Consider the following 22,634-nt stretch of genomic DNA (forward strand, 5'->3'; position numbering starts at 1 on the left):
AGCATGTACTCCATTAAGTGGAATTTTCTAAGTGTTTTACTGCTTTTCTGGCTTTAGCTTTCTCCCACAGCTTCCGTCCTCTTATTATCTTTTGTTCAGGGTCTTCAGTTCCCACTACTTGTGACTCACAGGAAAATCTCTTTGGGGGTTGTCGATTCCTCTGCATGTTCCTTCTAAGAGCACTGGGTCCAGGGGCTGCAGTGATACTCCCATCTGTTACATGTTCCGTCCACCCTTTAAATTTTCTGTCTGGTATATTCACTCCATCCATTTCAGGCTGCTCAACCTGTTTATTTGTTGTCTCGCCTTCGACTTCCTCCACAATTTCCTCCAACTTTTCGGGCTCTGAGTGCCCCATCCCCTGCATTCCAGAGGCTTGTCTTGTCATAGCCTCTGCGTTCTCCATTATCTCTTCTGCTGTGCCCGCCTCTGCCTGCTCTACTGGGAGGAACATACATTGTGTAAGAAGGTTCTGGTGGACCACCCTCTCAGTATTGCTGTTTTCTGGTCGCACCACATACACAGGTATGTTGGGTTGCTTTTTCATCACAATGTAAGGTTGAGACTCCCACTTGGCCCCTAGTTTTGTCCGTCCCTCTACATGGCAGACTTTGACTAAGACTCTGTCCCCTTGGTTGAAAATCTGACCCTTTGCCTTCTGGTCATAATACTTTTCTGTTGACTTTTGGCCTGATGAGAAGTCTGGTTTGCTTGGGCGTATGCCCGTGACAGACAGTCATGGAGTCTCTGAACATATGCACTGTATTCTCCTGGTTCATTAGCAGTCTGGAGCCCAAAGATGAGGTCAACTGGGAGTCTAGGATGTCTGCCGAACATCAGAAAATATGGTGTATACCCAGTGGAGTCATGGAGTGAACAATTATATGCGTGTGTCATTGCATCTAAGTACTCGTGCCACCGAGGTTTTAGATGTGGCTCTAATGTCCCGAGCATATTCATGAGTGTCCGTTGAACCGCCAGTGATGCCATTGCCTTGTGGGTGGTAGGGGTTGTGTGGGTTTTAGTGATGCCCATACATTTGCACAGCTCCTTCACTACAGCACTTTCAAAGTTGCCCCTGGTCAGTGTGCAACTTAGCAGGAAGTCCAAAACGGCAGAAAAAGTTTCTCCACAGCACCCTGGCCACTGTGTTGGCCTTTTGATCTTTAGTGGGATATGCCTGTGCGTAGCGTGAGAAATGATCCGTGACCACAAGGACATTCTCCATTCCACCCTTTGACTTTTCTAAAGTCAAAAAGTCAATGCATACTAGTTCCATGGGGGCATTACTGTGAATACTGACCAATGGAGCTTTGACTCCTGATGTTGGCGTTTTCCTGAGGCAGCATCTCTCACACTGCTCACACCAGGTCTTTATCTCTTGGAACATCTGAGGCCAATGAAATCTCTCTTTTAACATCTGAACTGTTCTCTCAAAACCCAAGTGTCCAGAGTCATTGTGAAGAGCCTTCATAGCTTCCTCGCGCAGCTTCTCTGGTAGCACTAGCTGTTCCACCACTCCTCTTTGATTTATCACGGCTGCGACGGTACATGATACCGTCTCTGATCACTAGCCTCTTCCACTCTTTTAGGAGAAGACAGATCTGTCGGCCACTACTGACCCTCTCACTCCGACTGGGTTTCACATTCCGACTTTTGTAGTGCCAGACAGGGCCAATAACAGGATCCTCCTTCTGTCCTGCGCGGATCTCTTGCTTTGTCATGGCGGGAAGTGACTCCATACCCATGTCTCTGTATGGCTCATTAGACCCTGGTGATTCTGAGTCCAAGTTGGCTGAGGTCGTTGTGTTCTGCTTTGAGGAGTTGTCTGGATCTTGTATGGACTGACTTGCATCCTGTTCAGGCTTTTTGCTGCACACCCGCAGAGGGCATGAGTGCAGAGTCTCTGTGACCTCTTGGTTGGACATACGGGAGGGCATCAGCATTCACATTGCTTTGTCCTCTCCGGTACTGGATATCAAAGTCAAAAGCAGCCAAACGGGAGACCCACCGTTGCCCCGTGGCATCTAACTTTGCAGAGCTCATGATGTACTTGAGGGGGTTATTGTCTGTCTGGACAGAGAACTTGCGCCCATAGAGGTGGTCATAGAATTTGTCTGTTACCGCCCACTTCAAGGCCAGGAACTCTAGCTTGTGGGCGGGATACCTTGCCTCTGCTGGACTCAACCTCGGCTCAAGGCTATGACTCTCTCTATACCATCTTGAACCTGGACCAGGACAGCACCTAGTCCTTCCCCTGATGCATCTGTCTGAAGCACAAACGGTAGGTTGTAGTTCGGGTATCCCAACACTGGCGCAGTTGTAAGTCTGTGCTTTAGGGCCAGGAATGCCTCCTCACATTCCTCTGTCCATAAGAATGGTGGGTCAGAAGCCAGACCTTTTTTCCCTTTTTTCTTCATTCTTGGGTCACCACTAGTGAGCCGGTATAAGGGAGCTGCCAGGACAGAGTAACCACTGACATAGCGCCTGTAGTAGCCAGCAAACCCTAGAAATTGCAGAACCTCTCTGCGGTTTGTTGGCCTGGTCCAGTCTTTGACTCTATGAATCTTCTCTGGGTCAGTCCGGATTCCCTCAGCAGATACCAGGTGGCCTAGGTACTGCACTTCTTTTCTCATCAACTGGCATTTAGAGGGTTTCAGTTTTAGACCGTGTTCCCGGAGCCGATCGAACACCAACTGCAGTCTGTTTAGATGCTCATCAAAGGTTTTAGAAAAGATGATAAGGTCATCCAGATATATTAGAAGATGGGTGAAGTTCAGGTCTCCAAAACAGCAAGTCATGAGCCTCTGGAAGGTTGATGGAGCATTCTGTAACCCAAAAGGCATCCGGTTGGCCTCAAACAGACCCATTGGTGTACTGAATGCTGTTTTGTGCTTGTCCTGCTCCGCCACCTCCACCTGCCAATAGCCTGAAGTGAGGTCAAGCGTGGAGAAAAACTTGGCCTGCCCCAATGCTTCCAGAGCCTCTTCTATTCTTGGCAGGGGAAATGCATCTCTTGTGCTGCAGGAGTTTAGTTTACGGTAATCGATACACAACCGTAGTGAGCCATCTTTTTTTGTCACCACCACTACAGGTGAAGCATATGGACTCTTACTGGGCCTTATTACCCCTGCCACCTCCATCTCAATCAACATCTTTCTGACATCTTGCCACTGTGATGGGGGAATCTTGCGATAGGGGAGCCTGAATGGTTTGGAGTCCACTAGTGGAATTTCATGTTGCACTGTCTTTGTGTGACCATAATCTAGAGGATGTTGGGAGAATACATCAGCATTCCTCTCTACCAGCTTTTTAAGAGTGGCGCGCTGGTTCTCATCCTCGACTGCCGCTTTACTCAGGTCAACACAACAACTCGATATTACTTGGGTCAGATTCAGACATGTGTCTTTGGACCTGCTTCCACAGCTTTGGCCCTGCTTTTTGTCTGAGAAATCCACAACACCATCCACTAGGGAAACATTGGCTAGTTGTGTGTGTGGCTTAATGGTGACTGGATATTGAGACAGGTTCATCACTCTGACAGGGGTGCGTCCTCGTTTCACATTAGTAAGGATCTTGGCAACCAGAAGGTCTTGAGGAAGCTTCAAGGAATGATGGCCCTCAATCAGTGCTGTATAAGTCCTTCTCTGTGGGCCGGCTGTCACCTTGCACATTAAGTCCATTTCTTTTCCCCCAGGGATGTGTATTTTGTGACCTGTATACACAGCCGGACCCACTCTGTCCTCCACATTATAATGTCCTGTGTCACCAACCTCCAAGAGGGAGGTGTACCATTCTGGATGGCTCTCTCTGACATGCTGGAGAAATTGTTGGCCATAAGTTGCTTGCAGATGAGTTCTGGAAGCACGGAGGACATTAGTTCCTATCAGCAGAGGGACAGACAGGCGATATTCTGAGTCCTCAACTACAAAAGCTGGCACATTTTTAAACTCTTTTTCCAACACTTTCAAGTTAATGCGTAGAACACCATGGTGGGTTACACTCTGACCAGCTGCACCTTCTATAGGTATCTGAGAGGGCTGTAACTTCTGTTTTTGAAGGATTGGGTGGTTGGACCAGTAGCTGTGGGTAATACTGGTTACCTGAGAGCCAGAGTCAATGAGCTCTGCACTTCATTCCACTGATTTCCACCTCACCTTCATTTCTAGGTCCCACTAGTGGAGTGCTCTCTCCTCCATCAGTCATCTTTATGTCTTGTGGCTGGGGGTCTGCCTGCTCGCCCATGGTTGCCCCGGTGACCACAGGCTCTACTCGTTTAAAGGCTGAGCTGGGTGGGGATTGTTCCCATTCATTTTACTGGGATCTGGTAACACTGCTCTGCAGACTCTAGCTATGTGCCCTTGTTTACCACACCTGTGGCATGTCACAGTTGAGATTTGGGCTCGGATTGGAGGCCCTATGGGTGCCTGGACTTGTGGTGGTGGGGCAGGAAATGGAGCAGTAACTCTTGATTCAAGGTAGGTCAATTTAGTCATTTGCTCTGCTTGGCAAAGAGCTAACTTTTTAACCAGTTCGGTAAGCTCTGACAACTCTGATACATGGGTGGTCTCTTCCACATTCACAGTTGGGCTGCTGCCAGATGCAGTCTGGATCTGGGTGTGAGCTCGCTTTGATTTGTGGAATGACTGGAACTGTTTAGTTTCTTTGGTCATGTCTCTGAGCTCAGCCTGCAGCTCTCGGAAGCTTAAGAGCCTGGGCTTAAGTGGCGCGATCCTCATGTATACCTCCTCATCATTAAGACCCCTTAAAAACTGCCGGGTGAGTTTGCAGTCCCTGTCTGGAAATGGCTTGCCACCTCTTTGACTGTCCTCTACCGCTCTCAGAGTAGCTTCCAGCGATATGGCATATGAGCAGGCAGACTCCCCTGGTCTTTGGCTCCGAGAAGTCAGCCAGTGGATCTAGGGAGCTCTGTGTGTCCCCGTACTCAGCCCGCAGTTCTTCAAAAGCCATCTCAGGGGTTTGGTTATGTAGAGGTAGGTTCAGGACTAATTTCCTGGCCTCGCCACTCAGATGACGCACCACAGTGGAAAACCGCAGGTGTGGCGGGAGCTCAATCGCTTCCAGGAGATATTGCATGTCCCGAATCCAATCCTCCACCAGCATCCTACTATCAGCATTACCGGTGAATATAGGAACACTTCTCACCTGGTGGGTCTGCAGAAATCCGCCGTACGCAGCCCGGCCGTGTCCGTAGAACGGATCTGTATGGTTGTGAGCTGCGTGATTCATAATTTGAGGGTTGGGCCTGTTTGGATGTACACCCCATGGACCACTGGCCGATGAATACAGTGGAGCTTGAGGCACAGTGGGATATCCAGCATAACCTGTGGGATGCTGACTCACTGGCTGATAAAAGTCTACTGGGTGTGGATGGAGGGCTGGAGCAGCAGGCTGCTGCATAATCTGGCCCCCTGTCATAACCGGAGGTGGTAGGGAGGGGCTTATTGCTGCAGTCATATGCATGCCAGTCCAAGGTGTAGAAGTATATTGATCCACATAAGGTGACAGAATTGGGGTTGCAGGGGTGGGCTGTGTGTTCACTCCTCCATCATGGGGCTGGGGAACTGGGGTGTGGTACTGTAGCTGCTGGCCATTAAGTCCTGTGGGTTGGTTAGTTGGCTCTGGCCTCACTGCTGGTGGTTGGTTGCTGGCATCAGCTGTTGCTCCTCCTCCAGGTAGGTAGGTGTGTGGCACCCCTGGGGAGTCGAATTTGTGGCTCAGTGCTGGTTCAGGGGTAAGTAGGTGGCTGGATGCTACTATAGAGGGCATCTGCCTCATTGGGGTAACTGCGTAGTTATTCATTATTTTCAAAGATCTCTCGTTTTTTTTTTTTTTTTAAATTAATGTAGACAGCCAAAATGTATGTTTGTATGTGTATGTTCCTTTTTTTTAGCGTTTAATTGTGAATAAATAAATGAATAAATAAATACATAAATAACTTTGTGGCACAGTTATTTTGAATCACTCCCAAAATTCCAGTTAAACTTATATAAATTATCAGAATAGAATCACAATATAATAAATATTTCAAACAAAATGTAATAATTAACTTTTTTTTTCTGAGTCAAAGATAAATAAATAATTAGATTATCTTAACCACTCACACAAATTCTAATTAGACAAAAAAAAAAGAAACAGGATATCGTCACAATATAAGAAATATTTCAAACAAAATGTAGTTCACAAAAAATTTTTTTTTTTTTTACCTTAACAGTGCAATAAAAATGACACTAAAATAATATGTTGCAGCTTCAGCTTCACACACTAACTCAAATTGTATACTCAACTAACTGCCCGAACGAAACCGTTGGGTAACCGGGCTGCTGGCGTTGTTGCCTAGGTGATCTTGAAGCACCACGATCCGGGTCACGGCACCAAAGATGTAACCCTTTAAGTGTGGGATGAGACCTCGCTGTTCCTTAGACTCTGCGTTGTGTTTTTCTTTAATTGTTGTTGTCGGAAGGAAACTTGAGGCAGGAATCGGACACACACGGGTTGCGATCGTGGTTCAGATCGTTTATTCGGCCACCCGACAGCGCAGCGGCTTCGCCTTCAGAATTCACAGCAAATACTCCAGAATTCACAGCAAATACTTCAGAATTCACAGCAAATACTGCCGTGTCAACATAAAAAGAAGAAAAAGACAAAACGATACAAAACTAACTATTTGGACATTAAAAGTAACATTTGGCTACATTGAGGAGCTGGCGGTCAGTATTGCTTACCTTCAGAATTCACAGCAAATACTGACCGTTGTACTGCCAGCGCACCGTAACGGACGCCAAGTACGGCGTTCTTTAACGGACACACTTTACCAATTTCCATAACTCAAAGAACAAATATAACATTTTGGTGACATCCACTGATATATTTAAGCTACTGCCCTACATCTATAAAGTGTAATAAAAATGATAATTGTGGTTGTTTCATGATATTTTGTCAAATCAGAAGGATAAGATTATGGAAAAAATAAATAAATAAAAAAAATTAAATTTAGCGCATTAATCAGAAAAGCAGCCGAAATATTCACCAGCAAGTCTGGATTAGTTTCAGACATCTACAGCCTTAGTGTGTTGACAAAACAACTACAAGCTATGCGCTCCATAAATCTGGCTCTATGAAAGCGCAATCCTGACAGAAAGCCTCAAGTTTGAAATCAACAAGCCAATTAGCAGACAGCAAACAACTAGATGTCACACTTTCTTTGCATTTGTAAATAGTTTAAAACTTATAATTTTCCTTCCACTTCATTGTCATTCATCACATAAAATCCCAGTTAAATTTATAGTTGTAACATAAAATGTCAAAGAATTTAAGGGCTGTTAATACTTTTACAAGGCGGGACAGATTTATTCAATCTAAATGGAGAAAGGGGAATTATTTCTGGCATTTTGACTCATTTAAATAGCTTGTCTTATAGTCATTGGTGTGCTGTGTTTCTGGACACTAATGTCATTTTCCTCCTTACCCGACACCATGAAGTTGACCGTTTGGCACTTGCCACCTTTTGTAAAGAAGGGAGAGCCGGGCAAGATGGTTATCCTCGCCATTTCTGCCTGCAGAACATCTGCAACTCTCCTTCGGAAATCATACCTGGGTATGAACAGAAATAAATAACTTCTAGTCTTGTGAGAACAAATAACCAAATTCAGATCAAAGAAATTCCTCCTGAGCTATTCAGTTCTGCACAAGACTGGATTGTTAGGCAGTTTTTTTTATAGATTCACCAAACATAGCAAAGGTTCAACCTACAATTGTGTTATTGCACCAACATAATGACACTGATCCTTTTTGTTTTCAGATTGCCACTTTTTTTTGGCAATAAAAACATTAATAAGGTTGCATATTGCACAACGTCTCTTTCTGCATACATATAGGCTTAACTCTGTTCTTGTCTGAAAGAAACCTGACTCCTAATGATTCTTAGTTTAATATGTCACTCTCTACAGGTATAACAAAGAACAAGAGATTCAAATTAGAAAAAAAAAACCCAATATATTTCAAACAATGCAATTTAGGAATAAGGCGTGAAACTCACTATATGTTAGATCATTTCTAACTGAATTTAAATAGACAGAATGAGTGTTTTTAGGAAAAAAAAAAATGCTGTTTTTACCAGGTGAATTTGAAGAGAAATCAGTACAGTTTGTTACTCACCGGCTAAAGGATCTCAATTTAATAAAGGTCTGTTCTGCAGACGGGGATTCTGGGAGGATGTTGGCACACCCAAGGATGTTGTTGCCACTCGTCAGCACAAGAGACCTGTAGACAACTTGGATCAAATGCAGAATATCAAGTCAGACATTTTACTAAACTCAACAAAATGATTGACATGGTGAATGGCAGAAAAGGATTGTTGTACATGAAACTGTAAAACGATCTTTGATGCTTAAGCCGTTGACATTCCTCACTTCTACAGACACTCATTTCCGGTCCTCTCACCTGTGTGGTCTCCTGAGAGCTGGATGTTGCTGTCAGTGTAAACTTCTCTCCCTGTCAGACTGACATTGCCTTGCCTTGCAGAAAATTCCCCCACCGCACAGCTCAACTGGTTTTGGAGCGAACAGCTGGAGCTCTGGAAGAGGAATAGAAATTACAAAGTTGCCACGGAAAAAAAAAAAAAAAAAAAAGAGCCATCCTACATGGGATTAGACAGGGAGTACCTGTAGTCCAGGATTACAGGTACTCCCTGTACCTGTCATCAGTACTATAAAAAAAGATTCTTTGTTTCCACAGTTTGCTGCAAGTAGTTTTTCTCTTTTCAAAAAACAAGTGTCCTTTGAAGTGATGAAAGTATTTCTTATAAGATGTGATAAAAACTGGAATGCTTTTAGTTTGCTGCCGTTTCTTTTAGCAGTTGTCATTTTAGGCTAAAGTGTTTCTCAAGTTATCCTCAGATTGAATATATTTAAGTACATCTAATGAAGTGTCCCCATTCCCACCCAGACCTGTTAAGTCTACCGTTTTGGCCGGGAAACTACTGGGTTTGTTTTGTCCCCTTTTCCACCGTGCTCATGCTCCCGTATAATAATTTCCCTGTAAATATCCCACATTATGTGCCCCCCACGTTTACGTTAGTTCCTTCCACATCGGTCTCACATTAGTTTTCCCCTCCCCCGCTGCTCTTACCTTTGGTTTACCCCCCTAAATAACTCCCCCTCCGACAGTAGCACCGGACAGTGATATTTCCCATATATTCTCAAAGTTAAACTTGACAGGTAAGGTCTCCCAGCAGTCCGCCTCACCAGTAGTTTCATGTTGAAGGGGTTGAAAGTGTCTCCCACGCTGGTGCACGAGCCGCTTGTGGCATTCACATGGTTGCTTGTGATAAACAGGGAGGCCGCAGGAATCTGAAAGCACATTTAAAATACAAACTATGTTTCTGCTGCCTTTATTTGTTGTAATGATAGATACAATTACACAAATGATTAGGAATAACAAACGGACATCTAGATACTCCTATCAGTAGTCTCATTAACTTGCACACTATTTGGTGTCTTATATTGTCGGAAGTTTAGTTATCGTAGGATTTTGACATTTTTTGGGGGCGTTTCCGAAACTTTCAGTCCCCGACACTGAAGACAGCAGTAGCAGAAATTTGTCACCTTGACTAGTTGGTTAGTCTGGCTAATACAAGCACTACTAATCTATCTACAAGAAGGTTAAATAGCAACACAAGCAGCACCAACTAACCATTTTCAGTCATATATGCAAAAACTGTGTTTAACTCCACTACTCTTTACTTACACCTTGACTTGCAGATGACTTGAGGTCCACATTCAGTGTGACATCACTGCTACCCCCATCAGGAAACACTTGCTGGTGCTTGAAGGGACAGAAACCAAAGGTACCCGACATTAGTAGACGTACAGATTATTGTCAGCTGAACAAAGTGATTTATACTGATGTGTGGATATCTGTCTTCTTTTTAGTAACTGCTAAGGCACTTCCAAAATTATCTAGCCAGTCCAGAATAAGCTCATGTTGTCATTTCCTCCTTGATAGCTCTGCAGAGGTTCAGGTGTAAAGCAAGACTCAGTGTGGGGCCTCTGGATGGCAGCTGACAGAAACAGCTGATATCATGGTGAGCCTCAGAGTTTAGTGAACATACATTCACAGATAACCAGCAGAAAGATGTTAAGCTAAACTGAAGCTTATACCCATGCTTCCTGTCCGTTTATTGCCCCTTTTCCTTCAGGATGCTCTGAGTGCCTACTGTCGCCTTCCCCTAATCTTCTAAATTTTGCACCTGGTGAATTTAAATACATTCCTCTGTACATACGGTACAGTGGTGTATCTTTATTTTCTTCACGAAAGAGGCAGGATAATGCAATTTACATATTATTTACATAAACTAAAGCATATGCTGTCGTTTGGGATTAGAAGGTGATAAAAATCAAATGTGTATGCACATGTTACTGCCACACAGTGGCGCAAAAGGTGGCAATGCAGCGTATGCAATGCACAGGGGTGCTGCACTAGAGGGGGCGCAAAAACGATGCAGGAATTTTCTTTTTCTAGTCAACATTTTATGTACTCAACAGCTGTTTGTGCATGAAATGATCAATAACAGAGGAATAGCACTGATTAGATGCCTCTTCCCTCCTGCCAGCCGCTCTCCCCTCCCATACAGGTAGTTTGGGCAGCAGCCCTTCGAGAACGCACTGAGGCGCGTATTTTTTTTCTTTTAAATTTGTAGTATTGCCTCGACAACAGGGAGCTAAAGATGGGGCGCAGAAAAAACTCCGGGGCACAAAACGGAAGAGGGGGAAGGATAAAGATGTTGGAGAGACGAAGAAAAGCTTTTCAAAATGGTTGAAAGACAGTAGGTAAGTAATGTCAGTGTATCAAAAAGAGAGTTGTAAATATTCAGGTTAGCTTAAGCTAGCCTAAAATGACAGGTGGCTGTTATTGTCTCCGCCCGTGTTGAACCAATAGGGGACGCAATTTATTCCGTATTGCTATAAATGTCTGATAGACACACCTATCACACACATCTCAACAATAAGTGTTATAATAATGACCAAAACAAAACATTGGAAATATTAGGGTCAGCTAAATTGTCGTTGCGGGACCTAAATAGGAGCCCACGAACTGACGCTGTTGTCATGGTTACCTAGAGACGGACACTACGCAGCCGCAGTGAGCTGCTATCAACCAGTGTTATTTTAAAATGTCCACCCGATATTACACCGTCCTTAAAGTAAAACCTCTGGCAAAAATACAGACGGTAGTGGGAAAACACAGGCTAAACAATCACTGTGAAGTTTAATAGGGGCATTAAAATAAATGTGTGGGTGACATTCAGTGGCACCCAGTGGGTTTGATATCAGACAGAATGGATCAGGAGAGGAACAGCAGAACTTAAAGAACCAGACATCAGTCTCTTCATCCCTCAGTCATTTCCTGAGACCAAAAAATATAGATGGCAATTTAATTTAAAGAACAAATCATAAAAATAGATTAATAGTAAATAAAAAAATATTGTGAAGAGAACATTAAAAACGTTTGTTAGGATTGTGTAGAAAAAATGTTTCTTTTATAAATAGTGTTTTGTGGTCAATATTATTTCACCATTTTATTAATGTGGGTTGGATACTGCTTCCTATCAAGCTATAAGAATGATAGAAAACATGCTAACAAAAAGCCTCAGACCTGCAGCCCATAGGAGGTTCTAGACACAGGCTAAGAGAAGTGGCTCTTTACCTCACTTATACAAGTTTATGTTCTGGGAGGAGATCGGCGAGGGGGTGCCAGTGAGATGTCCACATCCACCTCAAAAATATGTAGTTGCGCCCCTGCTGCCACAGAACATCTCTTACCCCTGTTTCGGGCCCAAAACCACGTGGTCCATGAAAAAAATGCACCCCCCCCCCATTTGTGCTGCAGAAAGAAAAACTAATTGTCCGTATACGGTTTTGGCTGTGGCTCTCAAACAAAGACGGTACATAATTGTTTGAAATCAGACAATTCTGGCATAATGCAGCAGACAAGGAGCAGATTAGATAAACGTAATTATGAGTTTTTTTACCAGTGTGATTGTCCCAGTCACTGTTCCATTAAATGTAGCCTTTGCAAGAGTCCAATGTCCATTTATAATGGTGTCTGGTAAGATATTTGCACACACCATCCTGTAGAGAAAACACAGACATCTTCATGAGACGGGCTTGAAATAACCAAGCCCAGCAGGTTCAAACCTGTGGATTTTTTCTGTAACAATATTCTGGTTAGAAGTCATCTATGAAAGAGAAACATACAGTATCTTAGTGTCAAAACACAAAGAGACTGTGTTTTGACACAGTGTCTTTATCAAAACACAAAGATACTGGGTTTCTTTGTGTTTTGACACAAAGAAACAAAGATCCAAGGATTATACGATCATGGCTTGAGAATTCACACTGTGTATCCATTGCGTATACACAGTATGACATGCTGCTGTGGCCAGATTAGGGAGTCTTGGATTTCTCTTTCATCTGCAAAGGCATCAGGGTGTTTTTCTACACTTTTTTTTGTGCCTTCTTTATTTCATTAAATGCTTTCAGGAGGACAAGTACTTCCTGTTCTTTGGCAAAACTTTGAACCATTGATCTTTTGCACAAGGAATCTGTGGTCAGAGTGAAAATGCTACTACCCAGTTCTTTTTAAGAAGAAGGAACCTGTGGTAATACTATACAAAGCATTTCATAACTTCTGCCTTCCATTTTTATCCCACATCAACTTATTTTTTCACTATTATTATAAACTGGAATCCTTGTTGGTTCTTACCGTGATCCATTGGTGTAGTGGACTACGACAGATCTTCCCATGATGCTGTAAGGTCCAGTAAGAGGCATGTTAGGGTCCATGAAGAAAGCTTCAAAGTCATTCTGGCCAGTAAGCATGCCAAACTTCCCACTGATGTCCCCTATCTCATATTGGTCCACAGTACCCGCACCGGGTGAGGGAGAGCTTGATGTGTTCCAGGCCAGTGGGTTAAAGTGACCAAGGATGTTTGCATTTGAGCAAGGATTACTGCTGCCAACAATAATGGGCAAGATGTGGACGTGGTAGCCTCCAGCTAAGGACTTCAGGTTTTTTAAGGACACAGTGATTCTTGTAGGGCCTTGAGGGACAGCTTGAGAGAAATTCACCTGGCCCCTGGATGAGCCAGGGCCAAACCACTTCCCTAAACTTGCTGCAGGGACCCACACCTTAGTAACATTGGCACAAGAAATCCTCGGGCCTCCTCTTTCTGCTTCATGGATGACCACAGAACGACCAGTAATGCCAGATATATCTAACCAGGAAGTGACGTCGGTGAAAAAGTGTTTGGAGTTCACGCCGCCTATGTTGGTGTCAAGATTAATGGTGGTATGTTTGTTGGCGAGGTCGCCGGCCTCACAACATAGGGGGCAGGATGGTTTGCAATAAAGGGCGTAGCTCCTATCAGTTGTGCTGATCTTAAAAGGATTCCAGTGGCCTCCTGTTGTGACGCACCTCCCTTCATCATCATCCCTCTCTGAGCTAATGGGGAATTCGTGAATGTGCCAGTTATGGTTTTGGGTTGGTGTTGTTGTGGGATCTCCATACGACAGATCCATAAAGATGGACACATCTGACAAGGGATTGTTCACCAACTGAGTAAAGATAATCTTTCCCACCACAGGAGTCTGAAATGTGGCACTAGCTACGGTCACTTCATCAGGATAGCCAATGCTGGCACATGCATACCTATCACCATTGACCAGGTGAATCACAACTGAGCGACCAACAATGCTGTTCTGTCCAAACAGAGGAAGGTTGAAGTCAGTGAATGTCATAACAAAAGCACTTCTACCAGAAAGAGACATGTGCTTGGCACTCAGGTCACCTATCTCATACTTGTCATGAGTTGATCCAGGCCCTGCAGGGTATGTTGGAGAAGTTGTGTCAACTGCAAACGGATTCCAGTGACCACCCACATTATCATTTGAACATTGGCCTGACCTGACTGAAGGGACGGGAAAATTATGGACGTGGTAGGGGCCAACTAATTCCCTCAAGTTTGTCAGATTCACGCTAAGCTGTGTCACGTCAAACGGTGAACCCTGACGGAATCTGAAATATCCCTTGATTCCTCTCATGTTCATTACAGCGCTGACTTCTTTCTGTGGCATGCTGTATACCTGAGCACACCTATAACTGGTGCCGGTCCTGAGGAGAAGATACGAGTACTCTGTATAGCTAGTGAATTCCAAACGGGATTTCTGAGGGCTGAGAGGGTTTCCTACTTTCACACTTCCCAGATTTGTTAAAGATGCTGGATTTAAGCTTTTAAGCAGTATGCTGCAATTAGTTGCTGTACTTGTGGATCCAACGATGATAATGTTGGTTTCTGGGGCATTCACCTGACCAACAGTCACTAGGTCAGCGAGAAGCCTAGGGTTGGCATTATTTACATTAGCACGTATGTAAATGTTACCAGCAACAGACTCTGCAAATCTCGCTTGGCGAGTCAGTCGTGTCTGACCTTGACCTACAACTGTGCATACTGTGATGCCGTCACATGTCTGCAAAGACAGTGACAGGTCATCCAAGTTTGACTTTTGATCAAAGAGAAGTGACACATTGATGGGAGAGGCGGATGAAGGATTAGCAGTAAAGTTGAAGACACTGACACCAATGTTTGCCTCAGAGCAGGGTTGAGCAAAGTGGCCATACATGACGGGGAACACAGTGAGGGAAATGCTTACTGCAGCGCAGGATCCTACACCTGTTACATTTAAGGTGGCTGTCTGCTTTTTGGAGTCAAACTGCACTTGGCCTGTAACTCCACCCATGTTTAAAGGTGCTAGAAATATGGCACAGGAAATGAAATCTGAAAAAGACAAGATAAAGAAGAGACCTATTGTTAACAACCATTATCTAATTATCTGAGTCTTACTATTGTTTCATTTTTAACAGGCATTTCTTCAAGATGTGCTTAATGTATTCAGGTTTTTTTTATAGAGTTATGGAATCAATTATTAATAAACAATGAATGCAATCCACTAGTTTCTTTTGTCAAACTGTTTTAACATTTCTGATGATGAGAAGATCATTTTAAGTATCTATCTGGAGAGAACTTAAAGTTTCTTTATATGCCTTTCAACAAACTGAGGGCTGGACTTCGACTACTGTCTGCAATATAATTTTTTTTTTTTTTTCTAAAACATACTGAAAGTTTGTGGTTAAATCTGAAACTATGTGAATACAGTTCCTACATTCAACAGCATAAGAGCGCAGGCTTAAAACACTAACTTAAGAACATTTACTCTTTAGACATATGCCAAAGAAAAAAGCAAAAAGTAAACTGCACATAACATTCATTTAGCTAACTATCTTTTTGCTGAATTTAAATCAACCCATTTAAATTTAATGGAATCCATTTCTTGAACAAGAGGGATTTATAACTAATAGCTGCAATGTTCCGGCAGATTTAGAAACAAAAGCTCTTGGTTTCATCCTCCTCTTATCTGAAGCTATACAAAGTAAAACAGTAGGGTCTGATTTCAGACCGGGGAGGGTCAGTGTTCTGCATGCATTAGAGGTTTTCCTGCTTCAACACACCTGAATTTCCTCCAAAGCATTTCATCAAGTTCTACTGAGGCCTGATAAGGACCCTTTCATTTAAATCAGGTGTGTGGAACCAGGGGAACATCCAAAATATTCAGAATATTGACTCTTCTGGATCAAAATATCACTTGGTAATTCACCATTATACACTAATTAAACCACACATTTGTTTCAGTTAGGACAGCATGCTGCCGTAATTAATGACAGAGTTTTCTCCTCGTTATCTCCCAACAGGCAGAAGTCTAACTTATAAACAGCTTTTTATATTGCATCCGATTTTGAAATATGTTTGATTATCTGAAGGACGTGAAGTAAAAAGCAAAAACAGAAAAATCTGAAAGGGAGAAAATTATTTCACCGTTGATGAAACAGTAGGCTGCCGAAACATTTTGTATGGGACGGAGAAATAACGATAAAAATTAAGTGGGAGTCAGAATGTTGTCTTTATTCTGAATCCAGTTTCATTTCCTGGTTTTGTTTATCATTTGAAATCCAGGTGAAGGACCCTTTTCATTGATGCGGAAGGAGTCATCAACTTAAGATAGTTTCCCTGTAGTATCAAGTTGAGCTGCATTATCATAGCAGCGAGTTTTCATCCCGAAAACTGAGGGGATGATGCAACAAATGCACGGCTCTCAGAAAAAGTTAAACATTACAAATACTCATTGAACCAAAAGTCTCCGGGCACGTGCCGCCGAGTGATAAGCAACCAAAAAAAAAAAAAAACAAGACAAAAAAAAAACCCGTCTCTCAGTAAATAACAGTTGTGAAATCCATGCCAGACATAACCCATGATTTAAAACAATGCTGGGTGTTTTAATTACTGCTATGACTCGCTTTCAAAAGACAAAAAAATAAATAAATTACTCACCCAGTGCAGCAAACAGCAGGGCCGCTCTGAAAAGCCACATTTTGGCAGACTAGGTAAGTTGAATCAAATCCTCTCTGCAGACATTTGAGCTGGGATGTTTTAGGAGAGCAGAATGATGCAGAATCTGTGCGCGTGTTTCTATAAACGCAGATCAACTGTGGCTGTATTTAAGCACTGTGCGTCCTCCCCTCTGCTTTTTTTTTTTTTTTTATTTGTGACAGCTTGTGATTGGCCTCCATGATTACAATGCCTCCTGAGGGGTGGGAGGAAGAGGAAACCTGCACTCTTGTTTAGTTGGAGATGGTGTACAGCTGCTTGGTTAAAAATAGAGGTGCAGGAGGGGAAAAAAAACTTGTTGAATGAGTTGAAGGTTTCCCCCTGAGAAATTCATGCTTTAAATTTTTTATTTATTTTTTTAAAAAAACAACAACTTTTAATTTACTCAAGGTTTGTCTCAAAGTTATGTTCTTTGTATTTAAAAAACAAAAAAGAACACAAAAGGAAGCTGGTTTCAGACTTTCAAAGTTTTGAAATAAAATCACACGTCCGCATCCGAGTATGGTCAAAAACGTCAAGGTTTGTTCCAAGCACATATGAAATTTAAAGCGAAGCAGAGAGGATTCTTCAAACAACAATTTGTAGAAGCGCGCTTATAACCAAGTAAAATAAGAGAGCAAAATAAGACAACACAAAACACTGATTGTTCAACGCATCTGTTTGTTCAATTCCTAACTCTGCTTATTGCCTGTGGGCTCTTATGGATAAAATACAAGGAGTATACATTTCCAAGCAAACATTTTATGGGACCTGTACTGACAGTGCCATACAGGAGGCTTTCTCTTCCCTATTCGATCATGTTTTTCACAAAAATTGTTCTGTGGCACAAAGAGGTGCGTAAACATGAAGTGGCTCAAATATTGTTGATAAATTTCAAACAGTTTTGAAACTTGGAACCTGAAAATCCTTGTGCGACTCAGTATTTTGTAGAGCCACCTTTCACTGAAGTTACAAAGCCAGGCTTTTCATTGAAGTCTTCATCAGCATCAAACATCTACATCAGGGGTGTCTAACTCCAGTCCTCAAGGGCCGCAGTCCTGCAATTTTTAGATGTGCCACAGGTACAAAACACTGGAATGAAATGGCTTAATTACCTCCTCCTTGTGTAGATCAGTTCTCCAGAGCCTTAATGACCTAATTATTCTATTCAGGTGTGCTGCAGCAGAGGCACATCTAAAAGTTGCAGGACAACGGCCCTTGAAGACTGGAGTTTGATACATGTGATCTACAGACTGAAATTTGCCTCCCTATTTATTTATTATTTATTTATTTTTATTTTTTTACAAAATAGCCCCAGATCAGTCAGACTGAATGGAGGGTACTTGTTAAGACAGACTTTCAAGATTTACCCCGAATTCCTCGGCAGGGCCGGCCCAAGGCATAAGCAAACCAAGCAGCCGTTTAGGGCCCCAGGGCCAATAAGGGGCCCCCTCAGTGCATCTGATTTTTATTTTTTATTTTTTTTGTAATAATTTCTGTCATTACAATATCAAAAACACGCAATTTCACCATGAAGTGATTTGTTTTTACAATAATATATATTTGATAATGTATGTAGAAATTATTATTTTATTGATAAAAAGAAAAAAAACCCTAATTGCTCTTGAAGCCCCCTGGTGGTCACGGTAGGTACCGCACGCTTCGCGGTAACTTGAGCTGCCGTGCAGAGCATCTAAACGTCCAAAGCTCCGGTCAGAAGTTGAGTTAGCAAAACAATGTCTCAAAAAAGGACTCATCCTTCAGGGACGGAGAAAAGAGGAAGAATAGAAAAAAGCCAAGATAAAGTTTGTTTTAATATGTCTTTGTAATGTAATGCAATGTAAAAGATTTGTAAAGCTGCTAATAGAAAATTAGCTTGAACGGTCCAGTTCAACAGCCAAACATTTATGCTAGCGTCTTTGTGTTTGTGTGAAACTCAGTTTAAACTCTAGATGAGTTGATTTTCTTGGTTGGCTTTGTATGGTTCTGAGGTATTTTTGGCTTCAAAACGCCGTGTTTGATAACGTTTGATAATAATTAAAGCTTCTCAATGTTAGATACTGTCTAGCAAAATGTTATTACGTCAGGCTACACAGCTGCTACATCGATGCTGTAGTTGGGGATAATGTTGTTTGCTGCTGAACATAATCATCTCGTGGCTAAAACAAAAATTATTTTTATATCAACTTCTAAGTTATGTGAAACTTCTGTTAAAATCATTTGAAGGCTCAGAATCAGTCCAGTACCGGTACCGGTCCACATTCTCAGGGGAGAAAGACTCACCTGGTATAAATTACATTTTTAGCTATTGGAGTAACGCTTAAGAGAAATTAATTTAATCAAAGAATGTGTGAAGGAGTGCACCGTTTGCAGATCTTTAAAGAACCTGACCTGCCGATTTTGATTTTGGCTGATATAAACTTCTTTTTGTCTGAAATGTTGCTAAATATAGCAAGAAAGTCAGTGATTTGGCAACAGTGGGGTGAGTATTGTTAACTGTAAACGTTCAGACCTGACCTGGTGGGTCTGTCAGCCAAACCTCTCACTGCAGAGCAGAAGAGGACAGAGGCTGATTTTTAAACCGTTGCTGACGACGATAAGATTAGAGGATAAGATCAGCTTCACATGGAAGTATCGGCCAAGCACGATTCCCCAAAATTAAGAAAATCGGCGCCCAGAAATCAACTGGTCGATAAATCAGTTGGCTAATAAATGCATCCTATATTATACATGTATATAATGTAAACAGCACTGCCAGAGATGCAGTAAGTTTATACCAGGTATGTGAATGATCTAATGGTCGGTCTGCTGATTGCAGACCGACCATTTCAGTCCACAATGTTAGCAGAACTTTAGAGGGCCCCAAAACCACACTTTGCTTAGGGCCCCATGGAGGCTTGGGCCGGCGCTGGTCCTCGGTAGGATTAGATTGGACAGATGGCTTGGTGCGATACGCAGTTTGTAGTTTTCTGGCTGCTTCCCCAGTGAATGCTCTTCCCACCCAGCCTGTCAGTTCAGGTTGGACGTCCCTGTCTTTGTAAACTTGCGGTTATCTTTCCATTTTCAGATGTTGGCTTAAGATGGTCAAAGTCTCTCATATTCTTTCATAACCATAACTGTAAAACTTTTCATATCTCCATTGCTGACATGCCTGCTGTAATCTTTGTGATGCTGTTTATTCACTGCTGCTCTCCTTCTGTGGAGGGCAGACAATGTGTTCCACGTGTAAGATACAAATCTAATTTCACCTTTTAGTATTTGCAGCTTTGTGGTTAGGGGCACATGATTATATTGAAATTGAGAACAATGTGACTGAAAGAGGAAGTGACATCCATGTTGGTTAGCAAGCTACACCGACCCACAATGTTGGGTGGATCAACATTGGTGTCTTATATTGTCGTCTGTCATGTAACAATGTTGCGTGGATCAAAAGCATGTGAAGTCCTCACTGATTCCCTCTCCTCTTTGCCTAAAATGTGTTGTTTTTGCACCAAACAGTCTTGAAGAAATAGGTTGAATTCATTTTAGGTATGGGAAGCATTAAAAATCAGAACTGCTGATATAATTTCAGATTAATCTAATGATTTTTAGCGTTATCTTTGCATTTTAAAGACGTAGTATTTATCTCATGTGGTCAAGTGCAAGTCAGTGACCAGAGAAGGGACTGTTTCTGCATCTTGCACCAGATGTAGAAACAGTCTGCTGGAGAGATAAGAACCAGATAGTGAGTGGTTGTCTTCTCAGAAAGGGTCATATTTCAGTCATATTTGGGATTTCTTGTTATGAAACAATTGAAATTCCCCAAACACCTCAGGGTGTAGACTTTAGGCGTACATTATGCTTTTGGAAGTAACTCTAAGTACTTATTTCAGAAACAAACAGCCAACGTTTGCCATGTTTCCACAGCTCAGGTCTTTGTTCCTGTTTTACTCATCCATTCAGCAGCTTCCTTGTGACTAAGCATGTAAGAAAAATGGAGAAAAATTGTCCCCCTTTCTAAGAATATCCACCTGATGTCCAACACAATACTCATAAACCTCTTCAACAATCTGGAATGATTTTCAACAAGCCTGCTTTACTGTGATGATGAAAAGAAGAAGAAATACTGAAGAATCTTTTTTGGGGAGCTTGTTTTTTTTTTTTATTATTATTAACCCGTCCTGTCCCATCATCTGGGTTGGTATCACTTGTGAAATGTTTCCTAACAAGAGTTTCAGGTGAGGTGCGAAAGCTTTTGAAACCCCCCTGAGGAGGCGATTGAAAGCTGCACTGAAGCGTCTCCTTCGTTGTCCGAAGTGATAGTGTTGCCGACCTGAAAAGCGCCGCTCATGTTTGAGATGCTTGATCTAGATTACACAGCTGAGTGTTGGTAGAAGAAGCTGCCTCTCCTGTGCTCTGCCGTGCGTTTGCTGCTGTTTCGCGTCGACTACGAAGAGCTCTCCATACTCTTTGTTGCACTTGGCTGCATACAACCTGCTGCTCAGTTCTAGGTGTTTCGGTGGTTTTGTCTGATTGGACCAGCAGTCTTTTAGAGGACTGGAAAAAAGTAAAAAGAAAAAAAGTCAGAAATACGGGGTTAAAGATAAGAATTAGAGAAAGTGTGATTTTACAGGGTTACATTATTAATGGTGAGCTTCTTTTTAAACTTCTTATTAAACATTTGATCTCCACATTATGCTGATTCTCCCTTAGAGCGCAGAAGCTTCTGATATCAGATATTTTTTTGCCTTTACTTGATTACGGCTGGAACACCTTCCTTTGAATGTAAGACACTGGATGACTCGGGTTTGCAAAGCTCTCTTGTCTTGTTTCCATCTTATTTACACGCTTTTCCCACACGTGCTGCCTTTCTTTGCCACTCTGACAAAATACGTCTTGACATCACTGGGTCTTGTACCTGGTTATATAAGATTATAACCAATTAAATAAAAAGTATTATGTAATATTTAATAATGAATAACAATGAAACTGCCAATGAAGCAACACTCAAAGAGTTTAGTGCCTTGAAATTGTACTCAATACGACTTGAAAGTGGCAAAAAATGTCCTAAAGATCTGTGGATAAAAGTGAAATCCACAGGGTTTCACATTGTACTGCTAAAACATTTAAGGTATGAAACAAAAGGTGCCGACAACAACTTTATCCGACCGACAGTCTGCCCGTAAGATGCAGCAGAAATGAATTACGATGACCATAACGACTGGCAACAGGCCCACACTTTTAATTAAATAGCTTACTGGAAGCACCGTCAGTAAGCTGTGAGAAAGCACAGATAACACAAAACCAGATATTTTGCAAAGTATTTTTTGGCTCACATTTGTTCCGGAGTTCTATGCCAATCTTCCTTCCTCTCTGTTTTGATATAATTTATCAAGAATTCAACGTGTTTGTCTTTATGGTTCCAATTATTTATAAGAGCACAAAACCTGCAGGAAGAGCTGTTCTCCTGATTCATCAACGGAAGGTTTTGCTCAGAAAGGGTTAATTTTTAATGAAGCGAAAACAAGGAGTGAGCTGAGTCAAGATACACTGGGCATTCTGTTCCCAGAATATGCAAATCATTTATGAAAAATTATTATTCTGCTTGAGATGCAAAAAGAGCAAAAAATAAATAAAAAATAAATAAATAAAAATTAATCAGCATGAAATCAAAATGCTTTCGGCTTGAAGAAGATGTGTGTCAATCTAGTTCGTAATCTAGAACGCACATTTGTTTAGACAAGAACAGTTCAAATGTAGATTTTAAGGCAAGTCAGTTTTGTTGATATAGCACATCAGCAACAAGGCATTTCAAGGTGCATTACGTGATGAAAACATAGCACAACAATCAATTATTTTTTCTCAAATGCCTCCAAAAGTCTATGATATATACATCAAATATATTAGCTAATTTCCCAGTAGTTTTTAATCAAAGCCAACTCTTAGCAAACATGTTTTTAGCCTTTATTTAAAGCAAGTCAGTGTTTGGGCTGTTTTGCGGTTTTCTGGAACTTTGATCCAGATTTGTGGTGCATAGAAGCTGAATGCTTTTTCTCCATGTTTGGCTCTGACTCTGGGAATGCTGAGTAGACCAGAACCAGAGGACCATTTTGTCCTTATTAGAGCACTGAACTGGTACCCAGAGCTACTGGTT

At 42.1% G+C, this 22,634-nt stretch overlaps 1 protein-coding gene across 1 annotated transcript in view; it reads right to left on the reverse strand.

Annotated features, from left to right (window-relative positions):
* The window catches only part of xpnpep1 (X-prolyl aminopeptidase (aminopeptidase P) 1, soluble), a 40,892-nt gene extending 24,289 nt beyond the window's left edge, over positions 1–16,603 (reverse strand). The window contains exons 1-8 of the mRNA XM_044114523.1: positions 16,466–16,603; positions 12,787–14,857; positions 12,053–12,152; positions 9,769–9,846; positions 9,267–9,371; positions 8,464–8,596; positions 8,179–8,293; positions 7,490–7,614 (exon numbers count right to left, since the gene is read on the reverse strand). Of these exons, the coding sequence (XP_043970458.1) occupies positions 7,490–7,614; positions 8,179–8,293; positions 8,464–8,596; positions 9,267–9,371; positions 9,769–9,846; positions 12,053–12,152; positions 12,787–14,857; positions 16,466–16,505 (2,767 nt within the window). The 5' untranslated portion in view covers positions 16,506–16,603. The remainder of the gene's footprint in view (positions 1–7,489; positions 7,615–8,178; positions 8,294–8,463; positions 8,597–9,266; positions 9,372–9,768; positions 9,847–12,052; positions 12,153–12,786; positions 14,858–16,465) is intronic.
* Between the last annotated feature and the right edge of the window lie 6,031 nt (positions 16,604–22,634).

This window comes from Gambusia affinis, linkage group LG04 (genome assembly GCF_019740435.1).
Source record: "Gambusia affinis linkage group LG04, SWU_Gaff_1.0, whole genome shotgun sequence".
Classification (NCBI taxonomy): Eukaryota; Metazoa; Chordata; class Actinopteri; order Cyprinodontiformes; family Poeciliidae; genus Gambusia; species Gambusia affinis.